The 21,372-nt window shown below is 40.7% G+C and overlaps 1 protein-coding gene across 6 annotated transcripts in view; it reads right to left on the bottom strand.

The window, feature by feature from the left end:
• EIF2AK2 (eukaryotic translation initiation factor 2 alpha kinase 2) overlaps positions 1-20,950 on the bottom strand; it is a 40,315-nt gene extending 19,365 nt beyond the window's left edge. For 3 of the 6 annotated variants that reach the window (XM_022574072.3, XM_022574075.3, XM_022574073.3), the window contains exons 1-11: positions 20,843-20,950; positions 13,820-13,954; positions 13,346-13,466; positions 11,265-11,413; positions 9,371-9,494; positions 8,934-9,010; positions 8,669-8,765; positions 7,083-7,117; positions 5,395-5,460; positions 3,675-3,797; positions 875-991 (exon numbers count right to left, since the gene is read on the bottom strand). In XM_022574072.3, coding sequence (XP_022429780.1) covers positions 875-991; positions 3,675-3,797; positions 5,395-5,460; positions 7,083-7,117; positions 8,669-8,765; positions 8,934-9,010; positions 9,371-9,494; positions 11,265-11,413; positions 13,346-13,466; positions 13,820-13,938 — 1,028 coding nt within the window. In that variant the 5' untranslated portion in view covers positions 13,939-13,954; positions 20,843-20,950. The remainder of the gene's footprint in view (positions 1-874; positions 992-3,674; positions 3,798-5,394; positions 5,461-7,082; positions 7,118-8,668; positions 8,766-8,933; positions 9,011-9,370; positions 9,495-11,264; positions 11,414-13,345; positions 13,467-13,819; positions 13,955-20,842) is intronic. The other 3 variants (XM_022574074.3, XM_089923283.1, XM_089923284.1) reach the window with 3 other exon arrangements.
• Positions 20,951-21,372: the final 422 nt, after the last annotated feature.

Here is a 21,372-nt window from a genome sequence, read left to right as displayed (position 1 = left end):
AACCATGGTTTTTTGTTTTGGCTTTTGGGTTTTTTTCTGAACTAAGTTGGCCTCAATACTAATTTAAATTCTTTGAGCATATATTGGCTAGAAAATAGAAAAAGGTAGCCAGGAATTTGCTGAAAGCTGAAGAAGTCTGTATGTTGATGGTACTTCTGAAACCGATGATACGGTTCTCAATTACATGGTGTGGAGACGGTGGATGAACAGGCCCACAGTGGCCTCAGGATTATACTGAAAGGACTGTCCCCAAGAAACAATGGGTGACTTTCCAAGGGAGGCGCCAGCTCTTTAAAACCCTTCAGTCCCTTTGCAGTGGTTTATCTGAGACAAATCGTCAGTAATGCAAGGTTTGAGGGGAGGGTGCCCCCATCACAGCTCAGGGTCTTGGAATTATTTTCACTGCCCACCACCTGACCATAAGTGGTATAACTGCATTCAGAAGAGGCCCCTTGACTGCACCCTGCCAACCAGGTGAGAGGGACAGCAGAGGGTTGGCAGTGGAGGAAGGAGGGGAGCCTCCAAATGCAGCATAGACAGCAAGTTCAAACCTTCTTCACAAGACTGCGTTTATGGCCTGGACTGAAGTCAGGGCATGGGAGCAAGCCTGTACCTTAAACAACAGAGTCAGGAAAGCTAAACCTGAGATTTCAAAAACCACGGAGGACAATTAAAAAAGGGTTTTCTAAAGCAAGTCTGGAGCAAGAAAAAGACTATTCATTGTCTCCTTGTAGAATGGAGGCATAACAGTGTCTCAGTGTTTCTGGCTGTGATTATTAAATGTAATAATTAATGGCCTTACCCAGTGGCCCACACATAGTAAATGACTGTTTCCTCTATCCCATTATGACTATGGGAATTTCCTTTTAGTTACCTTGAAGAATTTATGCTTTGCTCAGGATCGTAATCAAGCCCATCCCAACAGCTGTGGTAGTGAACGATATTTGCATGATCAAGCATTGCCAAAGCTTTCACTTCACGCTCTACCTTCCTAGTTAAAAGAAACAGGGAACGCAAAAGCGTCAGTATCCATCCCTGATAACAACAACAAAACGCCTCGAGCAACAGCAGACAGCTACTTATATTCCCTTATTAAACAGTCGCCATGCTTTCCACACTGAGTTTTAAATTATTCTAAACATCACAGTTTAAAAGTCATATGTAGTAGTCTGTGAACTGCCAGGGATGGAATTTTTTTTTCTGGGTGGGGAGCTAAAAAAAAATCATCCACTATGTTTTATTTAGACGTGTTAAAATCAATTTGGATTTCATAAGCAAACCCCATTTGGGCAGAAGTGGTAGGTAACACAAGCAGCATGAAGAATCTAATTCAGAATTTTCAGTGTGTGGCAAAAGTACACAAAGCGGGTGATCTATGCAGAGAGACTGAAATTTCATTGCACAATGTGGAAGCTTTACAGGGATGTGTAGTCAAGAGCTATGACAATTCTATGCCAAATGGAATAAATAAATTTGTGATTTCAAGGAGGAGAAAATAAGCAAACATTTTATAATTTCTTTTTTTAATTTGAAAAGTTCTATATGATGTAAAATTTATAAAAATAAAGAAAAAAATTACTCATATGTCAACACAATTCTAACATAATCATTTATTATTTTAGATTATTTATTATAGTCTTTCTTCATATACATGTTTACATATTTGTAATTATAGGGTATATTTTTATCCTATTTTTTTCTATACAATGTATTAGCTTTAAAATTTTCCTGATTATTATACAATCTGTACAACCATCATGTATAAAGTTTTTAACGTAAGATTTCAAAAGTATAAAAAAGTAGAGGAAATAGTAGAATGAGCCCCTACCTGGCCATCACTGTTTCATCAGATAAAACAGTTATTAACTCCTGGCCAATCTTGTTTCATTTATACTCTTACCTACTTCCTCATCTTCCCCCTGGATTATTCTAAAGCAACTTCCAGCATCATACTATTTCATGTATAATATTTACAGTACATAACCCTCATTTTTAATGACTGCAAAATAGCCATTGATCAGGGGAGAGAACAAAACATACTTAATCATTTCTTCATTGCTGAACATTTTGTTTGCTCTAATTTCTCACTGCTATAAATGACATTGTGATTGTGATTTTTATCTTCTTGAATAGCTTTTCCCATAATCTGGGTAATATCCTTGGAATAGGTTCCCAGATAGGAAATCCATGGGTCAAAGCATCTAAACATTTTTATGGCTCTAGATTAATATCTCCAAGTGTATTTTTCACCAATTTATGAAGCCACTAGAAATGTCCAAGACATTGCACCCTTATCATAATTAACTACGACCATTAAAAAAGATGTTAGGGGAGAGAAGGAACAACTGTAGTTCATTTCTGTTAAGCAAAACGATGAAGAACGAAAAAGCCTTGTTTTGATGCTGAGTAGGTATGAAGGTATTTCAACTGCAAGGCTTTCTGTCCATGGGACAGAAAGTAGGTTGGTTTAACTGGATGAAGAGCACCTGGGACACCATGACTGCTTCTCCTTTGCTCATGTCATTTTCCTTCACCCATATCCCTTTTCCAGCTCCTTCTCTAGTCCTTGAGGGATCAGTCTGGCCAAGTTACAAATAGTTAACAACTGCCAGAAAACAACAAGCAAGACTGGTGAACATGTGATTTAAGACCTGCTCCCTCTGTGTTTTCCTTCCTGAACGAGTTCTGCTATCCAGTAATTGGAGTGGGGTGGGGCTTGGGAAGGGCACAGATAATACGTAAGACAAACGTGGGAAGCACTGGTATATAGTGGGAACACAGCAGACTGGTATTCCAGAGGATGAGCTCTAAATCTCCACCTTGTTACCACAGTAGATAGTGTCCAATATGGTCATCATGAATTCCTTCTCTCCACATACTTGCATCCACTCCTCAGAGTAAGAGGTAGTCTATTTGCCCTCCCCTCGAGCTGCTCTTAGTGACTTTGTTTAACCAATATAATGTGGAACTTCCAAGACTGCTCCCTCCTGGGATAAGTTGCTCTGGGACAGTCCTCAGAACCCAACAACTAAGCTGTGAAAAGCCAAGACCACATAAAGGGGCCATGTGGAGGTGCTCTGGTTAACAAGTGCCAGTGGAACTTGTAGCCACAGCCAGCATCACTGCTAGCCATGTGAGAGAGCCATCTCCGATGTCCAGCCTTGTCAAGCTCCTAACTGCAAATGCATGAAGAATGGCCCAGATGAGCACAATCAACTCATAGGACCACTAGAGACAGTAATAACTAGGTGTTTTTAAGCCACGACATTTTGGAGTGGCGGATTATGCAATAATAGACAACGAACACCCACTAGCTTTTACCTTTGTCAAATCAGTTCATATCTTTGGATCTCAGTCCCCTCATCTGTTAAGATAAGGAGATGAAACTACAAAATCTCGAAGGTCATCTTAAGCTGCTAAATGATTTTATAACTTTAGTTTTCATCGAGACAGCCTCAAAAGGATGATCGGTGGTATATCCATTTTTTAATTGAAGTAACCACGGTAAAGTGAGATCATTTCAGAGTAAGCCAAGCTCCTCATGGTAGAATGACATTTTTAAGGAGGACTAAAAAATAATAATAATACGCTAGTGCAGAAGAGAGATACATAAAAAAAAAAGTTGCAGGTTCAAAACACCTTCCCATTCAAAAAAATAAAATATTACTACTTACTCGTTATTATATTTAACACGTTTAATAACATAAGTCTTCTCATCAATTTTGTGTTTGGCTTTGAAAACTTGGCCAAATCCACCTGCGTCAATTGGTGTTACTTCTGTAAAATCTCTGCTAAACCTTGAAAGATGAACGTTACTGTTATTCTGAGGTTCAGGGTTCGCTGCTCCCCACTCCCACCCTCCCACTTTCCCTTAACAGCACTGGTGAAATGGACTGTCTAATAAGCAGGACTCTCCTCTTCTGAATAAGAATGATCCACTTCACAGAAATTCTTGAATTGCAAAGCATAGGTCTTCCCTCTTCCCATCCCAACATAACAGATCACCCCTGAGAGTCAGTCACCTTCTGGTTAAACAAAAGCCATGGTAAAGAATCTTATCCCAAGTATAAAACTTTAGAAAACAGTGCCACACTGTGTTCCCCAGCTACCACCAAGCTGTTACAAGAGAAATGAGCACATGCTCTGAGCCTGCCTACGTTGGCAACTCCTTGGGTTTCCCCTCTCCCTCATGCCCCACATTCCATCATTAACCCTGCCAATTCTCCTTCTAAAACACATCTGCTGGTGTCTGCCCACCTTTTCCCTTCAGTCCAAACTTCCATCAGACTCCCGCAGAACTTTGTTCACTGGACACTCCACTTCCCCTCCTTCCTCCGCTCCAATCCGTGATCCACAAAGCAACCAGTGTGATAAACACTAAGTCTGATCACGTCTGTTTATTGCCTAGATCCTCCCATAGCCCGCCCCTGCATGCAGCAAAGCCCAGAAAGTCCTTGCATGGGCTACAAGGGGCCACCTGTTTGGCCCTGCCTCCCTCTCCAGCTGGTCTCGTGGCCCCGGGCCCTTGCTCACTGCCCTCCCAGCACACGGCCTTGTCTCCGCTCCTCCGACGTTCACATCACCTTTCCCACCTTCACCTTCCCACATGCTCTTCTGCAGAAGCTCAGGGCCTCCCCACAAATGTGACCCCAGAGAAAGCCTTGCCTCACCCCTCACTCTACATCCAAGGGTTCTGCTTTCATTTCTAACCATGTCCTGGCTTTTCCTTCAGACCTCTGACCACGGTTTGTAATTACAGACTTTTTCATGTAATCACCATCCCCTCAAAACTCCAGGAGGGCAGGAGCTGTTTCTATTTGTTCCTGCTATAAATCCAATGTCCAGCACAGTGCCAGGTATATATTAGGTACTTATTAAATATTTGGTGATTCTTTATTATTTTTTAAGCTTATATTCAATGTCCCCCTGTTGCAAATAGGCCTCCTTTGTTTTAGATACTTTATTTAAGCCCAAACACATGATCTACCACAAAAGCAACCCCTTTTCAAAGTGAAATCTGCTATGGAGCTGGAAAATGGAATACAGATCCAAATGGATCTACTCTGATTCCTGCAGGAGTACTTCTGTTGAAAAAAAAAAATCACTGGTTTACAGAAATATTTGCTTTCAATATTAAAACCTTCCATAGATGTCAGAGAAATCCACCTGAGTATCACACAGATCTACACTTACCACATTCCATTTGGATACATCTAAATTGTGTTCCTCCAAGAGACAATGATCCTTTGTGGGCCTGATTGTGCTAAAACAATTAAACAGTTCAGGTAGAAATATAATTTAACCTGCCTGATGTTCAACAGTCCCTTAAGAAACTTTTGTCAGAGGAGCAAATGTATCCTTAAACAAATTCTTTTTCACAGTTTTCCCTCTTACCTGGAGTCCACAGTATACATGCTTTCTTCCCTCTTCACAGGAGAGTCAAATCTAGGTGCCAAAGATCTAAAAGTTAACAGAAGCCCGTAAACTCAAAACTGAAATCAAATGTAACTTGTTTATATTAGTAGGTTTCACGTCGCACTAGGCTTTTTATATATATATATTTTTTTGCAGTACGCGGGCCTCTCACTGTTGTGGCCTCTCCCGTTGCGGAGCACAGGCTCCTGACACGCAGGCTAAGCAGCCATGGCTCACGGGCCCAGCCGCTCTGTGGCATGTGGGATCCTCCCGGACGGGGGCACGAACCTGTGTCCCCTGAATTGGCAGGCGGACTCTCAACCACTGCGCCACCAAGGAAGCCCCGGCTTTTTATATTTTGAGTCAACTATTAGAATAATGAGGTAGCAAATACTAACCTTTTTCTTTAGAAACAATATGGTTCTCTGTCCTCTATTTTTCGCTCCTTTCTTGGTTCCTCTTTTGGCCTTAACACATTCATTGTCAGCATGCCGCTGGCCTCTCTTTTTCTCCCTCTAGACTCAAAACCTCAGGAAATATATCTCTTTGAACTCTCATCCTGGTTGTGTTTCCTTTGACCTTTATTCCTTGCTGGTGGTAAGCCTCCTACAACTGGAAGTTCAAATACCACCTAAAACTAAACAAATACAAACTGCTATCTCTCCCCTAAGCCGTCAAGTCTTCAACTCCCTTAACAGCATCAGTGCCATGACTCTTGTCAGCAACTCATCCACAAGGAACAATCTTTGTATCCTTTTTCCTTTGCATCTTCTTCACCCAGTTCTGTAACTCAGTTCCCTCAAGTCATGTCTACTCTTCCTTTACAGTCTGTCTCACAAACGCTCCTCCTTCCTCCTCCCTGACACTAGAACCACGACTGACAGCCTGATCATCTCACACGCAGACATCTCCCATCTTCATTCAAATACCCGCATCAGGCATCATCTCTCTGCAAACATCACCTACTGTTTGGAATGTACTGGTGCCTTATAATGGCTCCTGCTGCCATCTCACTCTCACTGCTGACTATACTGACATCCTTGCTTTTCTTTTCAGTTCAAGAAACCAAGTCACCATAATTTACATAACATTTGGTCTTTTTTTTTCTTCCCCAAGTTATGATACCATTGCTACTCTACCTGCTTATCTGCAAAATAATGCACTTCTCTATTGTGTGTGTGTGCGTGCGTGTGTGTGTGTGTGTGTGCGTGCGTGTTTCGGCTGTGCCACACACCTGTGGGATCTTAGTTCCCCCACCAGGGATTGAACCTAGGCTCCCGTAGTGAAAGCACAGAGTCTTAACCACTGGACCGCCAGAGAATTCCCATTATGCACTTCTCGTGAAAACACCTCTGCAAACCCATTTCCTCTGTCAGCCTCGTCCAAAATAATGCCCTTAATCAATTACTCGACCAATAGCCCCATAGGCCTTTATGTCTACAGTGTAGTGTGTGCATATGTTCAAAGATTTCTCCACGTATTTAAAAGTATTGTTTGTAGACTTCAAGATTTCAGTGAGCCTTAATTATGCTTTCTACTCTGAAACTCCACTCAAATAAGGGCATATAATACTCTACAAATACTGAAGACTTAATAAATAAGGCTAATAAACTGAGTCTGAAATAAAACTACATTTCAAAACATGTTCAATGCATAATGATACTCACCTCTTCACCTTTCTGGGATTATTTCTGGAACTGTTCTATAATAAAAGAAAATGGAGAATATCAATAGTTTCGGATGATTAAATTAAGTATCTTGCTTTTTCTTGCCATCCTTTCTCCTTTACATCTAGATGGTTCTTTGATCACATTTCTTTGTCCTTAGATTAACAAGCTCATCAATTTGTATGCTCTCACTAAGCCCTGCTTTCACTGCACTTGGCTATATCAAAGTTCTCACCGATTTTAGCAACCAGACAGATATGGCAGGAAGGTCAAAAAAGACAAATTGTAGGACATGTTCTGCAGAAGCACTGATTCTCCAGGTATAGAATATGGCCTCCTAGGTGATCCTCTGGCCAGCAGATCTTAGCAAGAAGGTGTGCATCACAATCACTCACACTGCTAGTAAAGACACAAGTGTGGCCCAGAGATCTAGTTTAAAATATTTTCATTTTTAGGACAAATTAATAATTTAATTTTAACATTTAGCCAAAAAAGGAGTCTTTGATATACCTCTCAAAAATTAATACCATATAGCTCTTCTTCACTCATATTCACTTTCATTCTGTTAGGTTTTGTGGTTTTTTACCAATTTTAATATGTTGACACAGACTGCGAACACCAGACTAAGATTTCTTGAGCTCATATCACCTGCCAGCCTCAGTTTTGCACAGTGACTACATTATGATAAATTCAGACATTCTGTTCATGGACAATACTGTTTCCAGTATCTTCTATCACAAACAATTTTGCAAAGAACATGCTTATACATGTTTCTATATGCACACATACCCATGTTTCTCTAGAAGATGTACCTAGGAACAGAACTGTTTGGTGGTACAGCTGGCACACCCTCAAGTCTACCACATGTTGCCAAGTTGCTCTCTAAGAGGGCTGTACCAATTTATACATCCACCGGCAGTGTACAACAGTTATAACAGCAACAGAGCTGTGCTAACACTTAGTATAACCAGACTCAAATGGATGGGTTTAAAATGGTATCTAACTGTTGTTTTGATTTGCATTTTCCTGATTATTATGAAGTAAAGCATCTTTTCATACTTTGTCTGTTGCCCATTTGGGTATTGCTTCTCTGAACTGTCTGTTCAGCTCTTTTGTACATTTTTTTACTGAGTTGCTTATCTTTTTCTTATTGATTTGCTTGTAGTTCTTTATAAATAGGATAACTTTGATAAACACTAATCATCACCACAAGAACTATCTGGTTTTTAAGTTTAGTTTTTAAGTTTAGTTCTAGTTTTTTAAAACAGAAGCAGAACTCTATTCATAAAACTTTTAAGTACTATCCAATTGATAGAAGAGCTGAAGCCAGATCATAGAAAATATATGAAAATACAAAGGTGAGTAGGGGGAGAAACATGAGAGTGAAGAATAGAAGAATTCTGCATGTGAAGAATGGGAGTTAATAAAGAAAGGAGAGCATGAAAAGGCTGCAAAATATTTTGATTTAGTAAGAACACATGAGAAAAAAATAGAAAAATTATGGTTGGGTACTGGAGGTCATTTTTAAATGGAGAAACACAAAGGAAAATAAGATTAACTAGGAAGCATAGAGATTAATACTATACCTCTGGAGATTGGAAAGACTTGTCTAATGCGTCACTGTTATCATTGCTTTCCGCTTCACTTGTTGAGAAGTCATTTTCAGATTGTGATTCAGAAGCACTAGAAGAAAAGGGGACAACTATTAGTTTATGAATTTTGCCTATTTTTTGTTGATCAGTAATTGCTTTTTCTAAATTCTCCTTAAACATTAAACATTTTCATAAATATTTGCTCTTTCAGGCCACAATTTGAATCTGCTAAATAACACAACCGTTTCTCCACACTTACGATGTGTTTGTCGCTGAAGAGTTGCTTTGGACATCACCACACACATTAATGAAACAACCAGAGGATGCGTCAGCTTTCTGAAAGATTTAAGTGCAACTAAATTACCTCTCCATAGTGACTCAGTCTCTGGGAACCAACTACCACATTTATTTCCCCACATTTACCAAACTCACAGCCATAAAGAATTATGGGGTTAATACATTTTTTATGGATGTTTGATCTGGATTTAAAAACACAACCCTGAGTTGTCAACAGAACCGTGATCCCTCTGGGGCCTCGTGGTCCCATGGTTCATGGCTCATTTTGGGGACACAGAATGGAGGAATCCTTTTGCTATGTGATTGGCTGTCTTGGCATCATCTAAACATCATCTAACCTCAAATCAACTTCAGAGAGAATTTTAAAATATAAAAATTAAATCCAAAGGCAGTACATACCATTAAATTTTCTGACTGTATCTCTTCATAAGCCACTTTAGCAGCCAACTGTCTTGCCTCCTGTTTAGTGGAACCTACACCAATACCATATTCATTCTGTCCAATTTTGCATTTATAATGAAATCTAGGAGAAATGATAAACAGTATTAACCCAAATACAAAAAAACAGTAAATCTAACTCATGATTCAGAAAAAAAAACACACATTAACAAAGGCATAATATAACACTAATTTAATAGGTGGCTTCATAGTTCATTTCTTCTTTAATTTAAACCTTCAATGAGATGGCTGACCAGTTTGCCAGAATAACCAGGACTGGCTAACATCTCAGCTTGCATTTTCCAGGCAACTTCTCTTTGTTGCTTCATTGAAAGATCTGGCATTAAGGTACCAAGTGGTGATTTTTTAAAATTCCCCAAAAGTCAAAAGACATGGAGGCAAAGAAGAAAGACAGATCCAATGAATTTTTCAGAGATGTTCAACTGGAAAGAAAAAGCCAGTAGAGGAAGTGGGGCTTCTACAGGAGAAATAATAAGGTTAGAGTGTTTTTGTAGGAGATAGGCAAAGCATCCCTAACTTCAGCTCTAACTTTAGCATTTTCTGCCCCCTGCTCATGTGCACAAACACCTAAGAAAATCCTCACAGTGCAAAAGCCCCATGCTGAAGTCACCCCCTCCTCATATGAGCTGTAAGGATGCTTGCGGTTAGGCAAGGATTCTTGGACAATTATATAAGAACTTATCATGGAGTTACCATGCAGTGCTACAGAATTATTCCAGTATGATTTGTCACAGAGGGAAACACACCCTACCAGGGTGAGTCTTCCCCGCTAGGCTCTGAAGGGAAAGTCAGGGAGCTGGGCTTAGTGACTGGATCATTTCTAGGGCTCCTATTTTTCTCCAGCACTCCCTAAATAGAATTCTCTCTTTCAGCGATCGAATGTTAAAGCCCTTAATTCAAAGAAACCAAACAGGTGAGCTACGGGAAAATAAAATAGCCTCTTAATTTACTGAGATTGACTCACAGAATTCACTTTTGAATATTTCACTCCAATGAATCCTATCACATTTTTCTCTTCCTAGTTCTGGCCTAAAATCCATCAGGGTGAAAAGTAAAGCATCCATAGCTGAGTCAATTCCGAGGACAATATCCTAAAGTGGTTGTTTGGACTATCTGCCATTTAGATATTTTTTCCTTCTCCCTCATTTAACTGGTTTGTTGTAGCTGAGAAACAATCTCCCTCATGCTCATTTGCTTTCTGCTTTTCCCAGTTCAAATCGATTCTTCTTCCTCACGTCCAAAGTCTTAGCTCACTGGTGACGTTCTCAATATCTCTGACTGACGCTCTCATCTGTCCCCCTCATCACATCCCTCAAATCCTGGTCTCCGCACAGTCCAGGGTGAAAGCCCATTCCTTCTAATACATGGTATTTGTTTAGAGGGTGACATCAGTTAATCAAATCTGAAGGGCAAACACCTGGACAAACAGCTCTACTCTGACAAGGGTGGAAAGAGAGTCATTCCACACGTGTGGCAGAGATGTTTTCACACAGCGACTGCCACTGTGACCTCAGGGATGGGAAGATTTTCACAACCCTGCAGCAGGGGCACCCCACCCACTCTTAGGCTTCCTGCAGACTAAACCATCCAGATATACCTCAGAAATAAAGGATTCCTCAGATTTGATCAATTATTGGATATGGGTCCCAAGTCTTCAGCAATTAAGCATTTCAATATTTTAATTACAAAGATGTCCCATTGCTTGTAAGTCATCTAAAACCTTTTCTGCAGAACATACCAAAAAGGACAGATATTTCCAGAAAATTAGACATGAAAATAAGCCTGTTCTGTTGCTTAGATACAATGAAACAGAAGGAAAAGCACGACATCTCACTTATCGGGCCCACTGTCCCTCGATTCACATTCTTCATAAATTACAGATAGGTTTTTCTTCTGGGCAATCGTATTAACACGGCCTATGTAATTCTCAATGGGTGGTACTTCTGAAGGATCTCCTGTCTGCAGTGATGAAGGACTAGCGGCCTAAAAGAAAGAAATGTTTTGTTTAATATAGATGATAACCAAAATTTATTTTGTCTAATAAAATTACTATTTTTTGTCTAATAAAATTACTAAATGAATAATTTGAAAGACCACTTCGAGTTTATGGATTTCCCTACTATAATACTTTAATAAAAGTATAAGTATATGTCTTCCTCTGCCAGAAAAAACCCACAAGGATAAATTTTAACAGGAGAAAAGAAATCAGCCATTTCCCTTTTATAGTTTCATAAAGAAAAACAAAATAGTCAATTTTCTTGTTTATCCGGTAAAACTCTATAACATTTTCTGGTTTGCTGTGCCCTTTGTAAATCTCAAAGAACATGACAACAAATACCAAAGTAAAGCTATATCCTGGATCACAACTTCATAGGAAACATGAACATAATAGCATTACTCCTTCCATTGTTATCTGTCCCTTTTAAAATTCTTAATCTGACAAAATCTTGTCCAAAGTTTTTCTACTTTGTTAACTTTGTCAAAGAACTTTTGATTCTACTTATCTTCTTTATTATTTCTTTGGTTTCTTTCACATTAATTTCTGCCCTTATTGTTATCACTGTCTTTCTTCTGCTTTTTTGTGGGGAAAGGTATTCTACTGTTCCTTTTCTAACTTCTTTTTTTTTTTGGCAGTACGTTGGCCTCTCACTGTCGTGGCCTCTCCCGTTGCGGAGCACAGGCTCCGGACGGGCAGGCTCAGGGGCCATGGCTCACGGGCCCAGCCGCTCCGCAGCATATGGGATCTTCCCGGACCGGGGCACGAACCCGTGTCCCCTGCATCGGCAGGCGGACTCTCAACCACTGCGCCACCAGGGAAGCCCCCTTTTCTAACTTCTTGACTTGGTTTTCTGGCTCTTTAACAATTTATGAGTTTGTGGTTTTTGCCTGATTTACTTTTCTCAATTTTGATTAGAAGGGTGACACCTTTAACTTAGATTTTTTTTTTTTAATTAAAGAAAAAAAAATTTTTTTTTTCTTTTCTTTTTGGCTGTAGCACATGGCATGAGGGATGTTAGTTCTCAGGCCAGGGACTGAGCCTGTGCCCCCTGCTGTGGAAGCACGGAGTCTTAACCACTGGACTGCCAGGGAAGTCCCTTCAAGTAAGATTTTTCAAGAAAATATCTTGAATACTAAAATTTTTCAAGATTTTCAAAATCTGAGAATGATCCACTTTTGTCCCACATGTAAAATGACTTCTTGTCTCATTTTACAGCTGCTGCTCCAACGTCTCCTAGTTTTTAATGGTGCTGTGAACAGCATGATATTTTTTTTTCATTTTTACATTTTATATAATTTTTTCTGCCTAGATGCTCATAGGTTTCTTTCTTGACCCCTGGAGCTCAGTACTTTCACAAGGGCTGATGTTGTTCTTGGTGGTTCTGTATTTTTCTGTATCTGTTTAGTTGCTGGGTTGTTTTAATCTGCAGCCAGGTCTTTCTTTATTTCAGAAATGCTCTCTACTGAAGTCTCTTCAGATAGCTTTTTCTGTACTAGTTACTCTGTTCTAATCTTCAGGGATACCAATTATACATATGTTGGTTCTTCATCATCTGCCCTCCATATAGATCATTCTCCTCATGGTCACTTCTATCTCTGTCCTTTTTCACTGCATTCCCTCAATTAGGTGGAGAAGCTCCTTCCAGAGCCTGTTAGCTCACTTCTCACTGTTTCCTTAGAGTATGTCACTGCTGCTGGCACTCTAAATAGTATTGTCCCATTTTGCTCACTCTTCCATAGGTGTACCTCTCATTCAGGGTTCTACAGAAGTGGGGCCAGGAAAAAGACTGAACGAAACTCTGAAAGCAAAAGAAGTTGTAAATTTCTTTATTCTGCATGTGAGTATTTTCTCACAGAGAAAAATACCATAGATATTTCTGAGTTCCCTTTCACTAGGAAAAAAAGGTAATTACTCACCTTCTGTTCTTTACTAATTATTTCAAAAGCTAATTTGGCTGCAGCATTTTTGGCTTCCTTTTTTGATCTACCTTCAGCCTTTGGAAATTCTTTGCCATCTATTATGACTTGATAGGTAAACCTAATTACAAAGAAAAATTCACAAAATACTATAAAATTCATGCATTATCTAACAACAAGTGTTCTGATCACCACTGCTTCCTATGACTACCTTTGAAAATTTTAACCTATGTTCCACATAAAATTCAAGCAGTCACCCCCAAACAGCAAAATAGCATATCATCTTGAAGCATGGAAAGACTTAAACCCTCTTTTTTCTCTGGAGTCCTCTGAAGTTACCACTTTACATCAAGAAGACAGTACTCTCTGGCAACTTTGCTCTCAAGCTAAAGAACTGACTTCAAAATTGTGCCAGAGCTGCCATTCTCCCAGTTTATATTTTCTAGGGATATACCCTCTTTTATAGCAACTTACCTTAAGTTATGTGGAGGTCCTGTCTTAGACAGTTCACGATACTTAAGTACTGCAGTGTTCTTTTGTTGGTACTTATTAAGTTCTTCTATATAGAAACATGGTGAACGACCACTGGCCATTTTTTCCTACAGTAACCTACAATAAGAGAGATGTTTGAAAGAGGTGATACACTCAGAACATACTTAATCTAATTATCCCAGTCTAGTTTAAGAGACAAAACAGGATAAGATGACTCTCCTTTATACAACTCATCTCAGTCCCACATAAACCCAGAGAAAACTTATTACAAAATCTTTCTTTCTCTCTCAAGGACTACACAATCAAGCTAATTTCTCCAAGATTTTCTACTTTCAAAACTCAACTGGCCAAAAAAAGGCTGGAGGTCATTCTCTGTAACTTTTCTTTCTGCTTCCACTGAGTGTCAAGTGCAAGTCTGTCCACCTGCTTGAGAAGTTAAAAGCCTGCAAGAGTAGAATTATAATTATTTATGTTGAGAAGAAAAAGGTTGAGAGTATATATAAAGTTTATGAAATCATGAAGGATTTAGCTGTATGGACATTGATTCTCCTATGAAATCCCCAAAAATCCCCCCTTTGAAATTGTCAGAAGTCAGTTTTAGGACAATTTACTTGGCAGGCAAATTATGTCCCTGTTTATGGTTCTCACTGGAGCAAGATAGTAGCAATGATTTAAATTACAAACAAAATCTAAAAAATATAGAATCTAAATATAAGAGCCAAAGCTATAAAACTTTAGAAGGAAACATAAGGGTGAATCTTCACAACCTTAGATTTGGCAATGGAATCTTAGATATGACAGCACAAGCACAGCAACAAAAGAATACATAGATAAATTGGGCCTCATCAAAATTAAAAATGTTTATATATCAGAGGACACTATGAAGAAAATGAAAAGACAATCTACAGAAAGGAATTTTTATAAATAATATATTTGATAAAGACCTAGGATCCAGAATATATAAAGAACTTTTACAGCTCAACAACAAAAAGAGTTAAAAAATTAAAAATAGGCAAAGGACTTGAACAGACATTTCTCCAAAGAAGATATACAAATGGCCAACAAGCACATGAAAAGATGTTCAATATCATTACTTATTAGACAAATGCAAATCAAAACCACAACTAGATACTACTTCACACCCACTAGGCTGGTAATAATAATAATAATAATAATACAGAAAATAAATGTGTTGGTGAGGGTATAGAGAAATTGGAAACCTCATATATTGCTGATGGGAATGTAAAGTAGTGCAGCCTCTATGGAAAAGAATTTGGTGGTTCCTCAAAAAGTTAAACTTAGAGTTACCATATGACCCATCAATTTCACCACTTTGGTGTATACCCAAAGAACTGAAAAACAGGTTTTGAAATACTTATGCAGGAATATTCATAGCAGCACTATTCACAATAACCCAGAAGTGGAAACAAATCAAATATCTATCAACTGATGAAGGGTAAACAAAGTGCTCTATATCCACACATGGGATCTTATGCAGCCATAAAAAGAATAAAGTATTGAAACATGCTACAACAGAGCTACATGTCAAAAACATGCTAAATGAAAGAAGTCAGACATAAAAGGTCACATAGCGTATGATTCCATTTATGCGGAACATCCAGAATAGGTAAATCCATAGGCAGAAAGCGGACCCTGTTGATTTCTCATTTCTTATTAGAAAGCTCTTTTGATTTTCCTTCTTTCATGGTCACTCTTTCTAACACTCCTTAATCTTCACAGCCTTTAAATGCTGGAGCTTCCCCAAGGCTTGGTCCAAAGACGCTATTCTCTTCACTCTATATACCTTCTCCTCAAGGTAATTTCTCTCATGACCGTGATTTCAAAGATCATCTATTTGTCATTAACTCTAAAGTTTATACATAATTTATGAACCTCTTACTGAGTTTCAGATCTCTCTATCCAACCTCTCCACTTGGACAACTTGAATGACTTTTAAACTCAAAAGATCCAAAATTGCATTTTTAATCTTCCCTCAAGCTGGTTTGGAGTTTCCTTTCTCAGAAAATGACTCCACTGTGCATCCATGTCTGAAAGCCGTGAACCTGGGAGGCATTCTTGACATGTCCTTTCCCTACCTTCTGATCTATACCTAAGTCCTGTCCTCCAAATCCTTCTACTTCTCAATGACGTCTATAGCCACCATTCTGGTTCAAGCCATCACCATCTCACTCCTGGACTGCTACAAGAACGTCAGAACCAATTCCTCACAGCCGCTGCAATTCCTTCTCTACACTGCAGCCATCATGATTTTTTTTAACTTTTTTTTCATTGTCGTAAAATATACATAACATGAAGTTTACCCTTTTTACGTGTACAATTCATGGGCAAAAAGCATTTTCACAATGTTGTAAGGCCACCACCGCAATCCATCTCCAAAACTCTTTACATCTCCCCAAACAGAAAGTCTATACCCATTAAAGAATAAACATTTCCCTTCCCCCTCAGCCCCTGGTAACCACCATTCTATTTTCTATGCCTATGAATTTGCCTATTCTAAGTACCTCATATAAGTGGCATCATACAGTATTTGTCCTTTTGTGTCTGGTTATTTCACTTAGCTAATGTCTTCAAGGTTCATTCATGTTGTAGCACGTATCAGAATTTCCTTCCTTTTTAAGGCTGAATAATATTCCACTGTATGAATATCCCACACTTTGTTTCTCCAGTCATCTGTTGATGAACACTTGAGTTATTCCAACCTTTTGGCTATTGTGTGTAATACTGATATGAACATTGTTGTACAAATATCTGTTCAAATCCCTACTTTCAAATCTTTTGAGTATATACCTACAAGTGTGATTGCTGAATCAGATGGTAATTTTACGTTTAACTTTATGAGGAATTTTGCCAAACTATTTTCCACAGTGGCTGCACCATTTTGTATTTCCACCAGCAGCGCACAAGGGTTCCAATTTCTCCACATCCTCACCAACAGCTGCTATTTTCCATTTTTAAAAGAGTCACATCATAATCTTTTTAAAACATCAATTCAATCATTGATTGAATCACAAACCACCAAAATTGTTCTTGTCAAGGTTACCGATGGCTTCTCTATCTCTAAAATTAGTAGTCAGTAGTCAGTTCTCAGCCCCTGTCTACTTGACACATAACCAGCATGTGACACGGCTGCTCATTCCTTTCTCCCTCCTTATTCCTTTGCTTGGACACCCAAGACACCACCCTCTCCTGGTTTCTCTCCTTCCTCACAAGATATTCCTTCTCTGTCTCCTTGCCTTGCTCCTCATCATCATCCTTTCTTTTAAATATTATAGTGTGCCAAGGTCCAGGTCTCAGATCTCTCTGCTCTACTTACACTCATTCCCCTGATGATCCCCTTGAGGCTTGTGGCTTTAAATTCCATTACACAGAGATAGTTCTCAAAAGAACGCCTCCCCCACTGACTCTTTCCTGGCTCCCAACTGCTTCTGTCCAACACGCTCCCTCCTGAAGTGCTCTGGAGTCTACCCGTGATGCTGCTTTGCCTGGTTAACTCCTGCTTCCTATAGATCTCAGCTCAAATGTTACTTCCCAGACACCCTAGAAGAGGTCCTGGTTTGATGCTCTATCATAGCCCTTGTCTCCTTTATTACAATTGCTAATTTAACCGACTGTCTTCCAAAAGAGACCATGAGCTATAAGAGGGGACAGGCTTATAACAGGTGCTTAATAGTGAATAAACGAATACCAGAATAGCTGCAGATCTCCCTTTTACTTCCATGACTTGTAACATGCTTTTCTCTCTGTCTGGAACGCAACAGCTGCAACCTCTATCTACCAGGAAATTCCCACTCATCTGTGAGGATCAATACATCCTTCTTTGATGCTGAGAGAGCAGCTAGTACCCCTCCACGGGCCTGCCACCCACCTTGCTCAGCTCCCATCATAGTCGAGGCTGCTTTTTAAACCAGTTGGTGAGCTCTCTGGGGAGCTAGTTCTATGTCTTACTCATCTTTGTATAACTGACACCCCGTGACAAGTGGTAAATGATGAACACTTGGACAGTATATAGGTAAATGACAGAATGATTCATTAAAATTAAGTACTCCATTTTAAACCTCCTCACCGTCTCCCTTTTCTTCATCTGCTGTTTTCTTTGCATCCTTACTTCATTCATTCGGTAAATGCTTAGTAAGTGTCAGGCACTGTTCTGATGCGGGGTATACAGATGTGTACAAGACAAATCAAGCCCCTACCTGCATTCCACTGAAGAAAGAAAGAAGATGACCAAATCCAGAAACAAGTAACAGGAGGGGATAACAGTTGGCTGGAAGTGCTACAATGAAATGAAACAGGGCTATGAGATAGAAGAGTGTTAATAGGTGGGGGCAGAGAAACGAGGGAGGTGGTTTTGATACAGTGGTCAGGGAAGACCCCTCTTAGGAGGCAATATTTAAATCAAGCCTGGATGATGAGAAAGTCCACCATACTTAGATATGAGGGAAGACCATCTCAGGCAGAGGAAGCCTGGAGGCAGGCACCAGCACAGCTTTTGGAGGGATGACAAAAAGGTCAAGGAGATTGCTGCACAGTGAACAAGGGAAAACGGTGGGAAATGAGTCTGAGAGGTAGGCAGGTGCCACAGCACAGAGACCTTGAAGGCCAAGGTGTGGATTGTGGAAGTTATTCTAATTGCAGTGGGAAGCTATTGGAGGGTTCTCAGCAGAGGGGTGATGTGGTTGGATTTATGTTTTTAATGGTCACTCTAATGTTATGTAAAGAACAGAGTATGAGGGGTGGGTGTAGAAAAGATGAGTGGAGCATGAGTATAAGTCAGGAGAGCAAGTCGGGGCTGCGCAGTGGTTTGGGTGAGCAATGCTGGTGGCTGGGAGGGCTTAGATCTGAGCAAAGGTGCTGTCTTCACATCACCGCTTAGTGTTGTGGAGAGGGCTATGCTTTAAAGCCACATAGATCTGGGCGAGGCACCTCTTTGAACCTTTGATTCATGACCCGAAAACAGAAATGAAAACACCTGATTCACAGGTTGTTGTGAGGAGTAAATCAGACAAAAAGCATCCAGCAGGGTCTCCCACACCACTGGCCCTCAATAAACAGTGCTTCTGGTCTACAATTCCAAAATGCAAAAGCACTGAAAACTGAGGTTTACTTTGTTTTCATTTGTTTTGTTTTTGGTGGGTGTGTAGCCCCGCATCTAGACCTGAACTGCCATGAGCTATTTAGAGTCTTAATTGTACTCTGTTGTCGATTTATACATTTCACTGCAGAAATGTTTTATGATAGAGTGTTGCCCCCAAACCCTACTGAGAACGTTACAAATAGATGGGATTTATACTGCCTTGCCTTTCTAAAATCCAATAATCTCTGAGTACCACAACATACCTGGCCCAAGGGTTTCAGATAAGGATCTGTAGCTGTACCATTATTTTCAGGAACCGAAGTGTCATTTAGTTTAGTCACGAGTATGAGACCATACATCCAACTGGAGGAGGTCATAGATCTCAGAACAGTAGTTATGGAAGAGTCCTTAGCAATTATTTAACCTGAAGTCCTATCGAAATACCCTAAATCCTCAACACTTTTAACTTTAAGTAACTGCTGATCTTCAGAATGACAAGCCAGTTTGAATTTAAGTGAAATATATGTGTAAACAAATAAGGTGTTAAATTGGCATTTTTGAAAAAGTACTTACAAGTTTGGAAAAAAAGAAACAGGTGTTTCTTTTCAACTGTTTTTAATAAATCTTATTTTAATACTATGTTACCATCTTCCTAAAAGAAATCTCCATCATAATCACTAATAAATATTACGTGTCCATCTTACTCATGCCCAGAAGTTACTTTGGCTGTGCCTTGATATCCTTAGGGCAGACCCAAGCCCCTGTGGACCTAGCCCCCTCAAAGGGCCTGTGCAAAGCTTGGCAAACAACGTGCATTCAACTAATATCTGATGAATTGAATGAATAAACAGTGTTAAGGATCTTCAGGTTCAAATAAGCAAACAGAAGAACAAGAGCATAAACTGCCCAAGATTCTAAGTTCCTAAGATTCTAAGTTCCTAAGTGACAGCAGGGAGTCTGTCCTTTAGCTTCCATCTGGCAAGGCATTTTTAGTACTAAAGAAATCACAGGCAATAGGAAGTCTCATATTCTGGAATTCAAAAGAGAATTTATGAATCAAAAACAAAGATTTAATGAATACCTATTACATACTGGGTTATACTGGCGAACAAAACCCTGCTCTTGTGAACTTGCTAGTGGAGGAAAATGGACAAACCCATAAAAAATGTCACAAGGTGATAAGTACTACGTTGAAAACTAAAGGAGAGTAGGGGGGACAGCAAGGGAAGAGTGGGGTTTCTTACATGCAGGTTGTTCAGGGAAGGCTGCTCTGATACAGTGACATTGTATCTGGGGGAAGAGCTTTCCGGGAAGAAACAGGCAGTGCAGAGGTCCAGAGGCAGCGACAGTGCTTGGCTCTGCCCTAAGGACAGCCATGAGGCCTGTGTGGTCAGAACGCAGAGAGCAGGCAGCCTTGTCTGTAGGCCAATAACCTTTTATAGGATTCTGATGAAGCTATTGGGGAGCGGGGTTGGGGGGTGTCCTGTTCTGCCTTAAAGGCCCTCGGGCGGCTACGGTATTAAGAAGAGGTGGCGGGGCGGGGGACAGGGTTGGAGCGGGTGCTAAAGATGGGTAATTGGGGAACGATTGCAACGACCCAGGCAAGAGATTTGTGGCTGGGGATTCTTTTAGCCAATGTTCTGGGCAATTCAGGCCTCCGTATTTCCCATCTGTCTGTCAAGCCATAGGGCTCTTCCGTTTTCCACTAGTCGCCCCCGCCCCCGCCCCCGTCCCGGACCAGGGCTAGTAGTCGCTTGCTCTGTCAAGAATTGTTCGCGGGAAGAAAATGACTTTCAGCGCCCACCGCGCTGCACGCTCCTTTCCCCGGATCCAGCAAGGGCTCCGCACCTCGGCTGAGGGCCTCGGACAGCATTATCGAGGCGGCGGCGCAGGGGTCAGGGGCATCTTACCAGAGTCCAATACCGGGCTGGGGACGCGGGCTGCGCACGCCTCAGTGGAAGCTCGGCGGGGTCTGGGCAGTTCGCTCTCGGTTTCGTTTTTCCCGTGGACTCCGCCTTCCTTCCTCTCCGCCTTCCTCCCGCCCTCCGGCACGGGTCAGTACGGGTCCGCACACGTCAGCCCACGTCCGCACAGGCTCAGCGATAGCGGGAAACTGGCGCCCCCACCCCGAGTCCGCGTGGGGGGTACCGCGGGGCGGACCGGGCACGTCCAAGACCCTGCAGCCCCACCCCTGCTTCTGGGGGTGTTCCCGGACCCCCGTGCGGGCAGGGTACTCCGGGAGGTGGGGAGGACATTGAGGTCTCCAAGGCCCGCGACCTGGCAGGCGCTCTGTGATCAACGCTCCAGTTTCCCCTTCAACACAAATATTTGGGATGGGGTTGGGGGGCTGGATATCATCAGCTCCACTTCATTAATGGAAGAAAACTGAGTAAATTAACTCTCCCAGGGCAAAGCCAGGATTCCTTTTCCCATAACCACC

This window comes from Delphinapterus leucas, chromosome 13, assembly GCF_059928025.1.
Source record: "Delphinapterus leucas isolate spDelLeu-1000000601 "Yukka" chromosome 13, BTC_Dleu_Yukka2, whole genome shotgun sequence".
NCBI lineage: Eukaryota > Metazoa > Chordata > Mammalia > Artiodactyla > Monodontidae > Delphinapterus > Delphinapterus leucas.
This window is presented reverse-complemented; position numbering and strand designations above follow the sequence as displayed.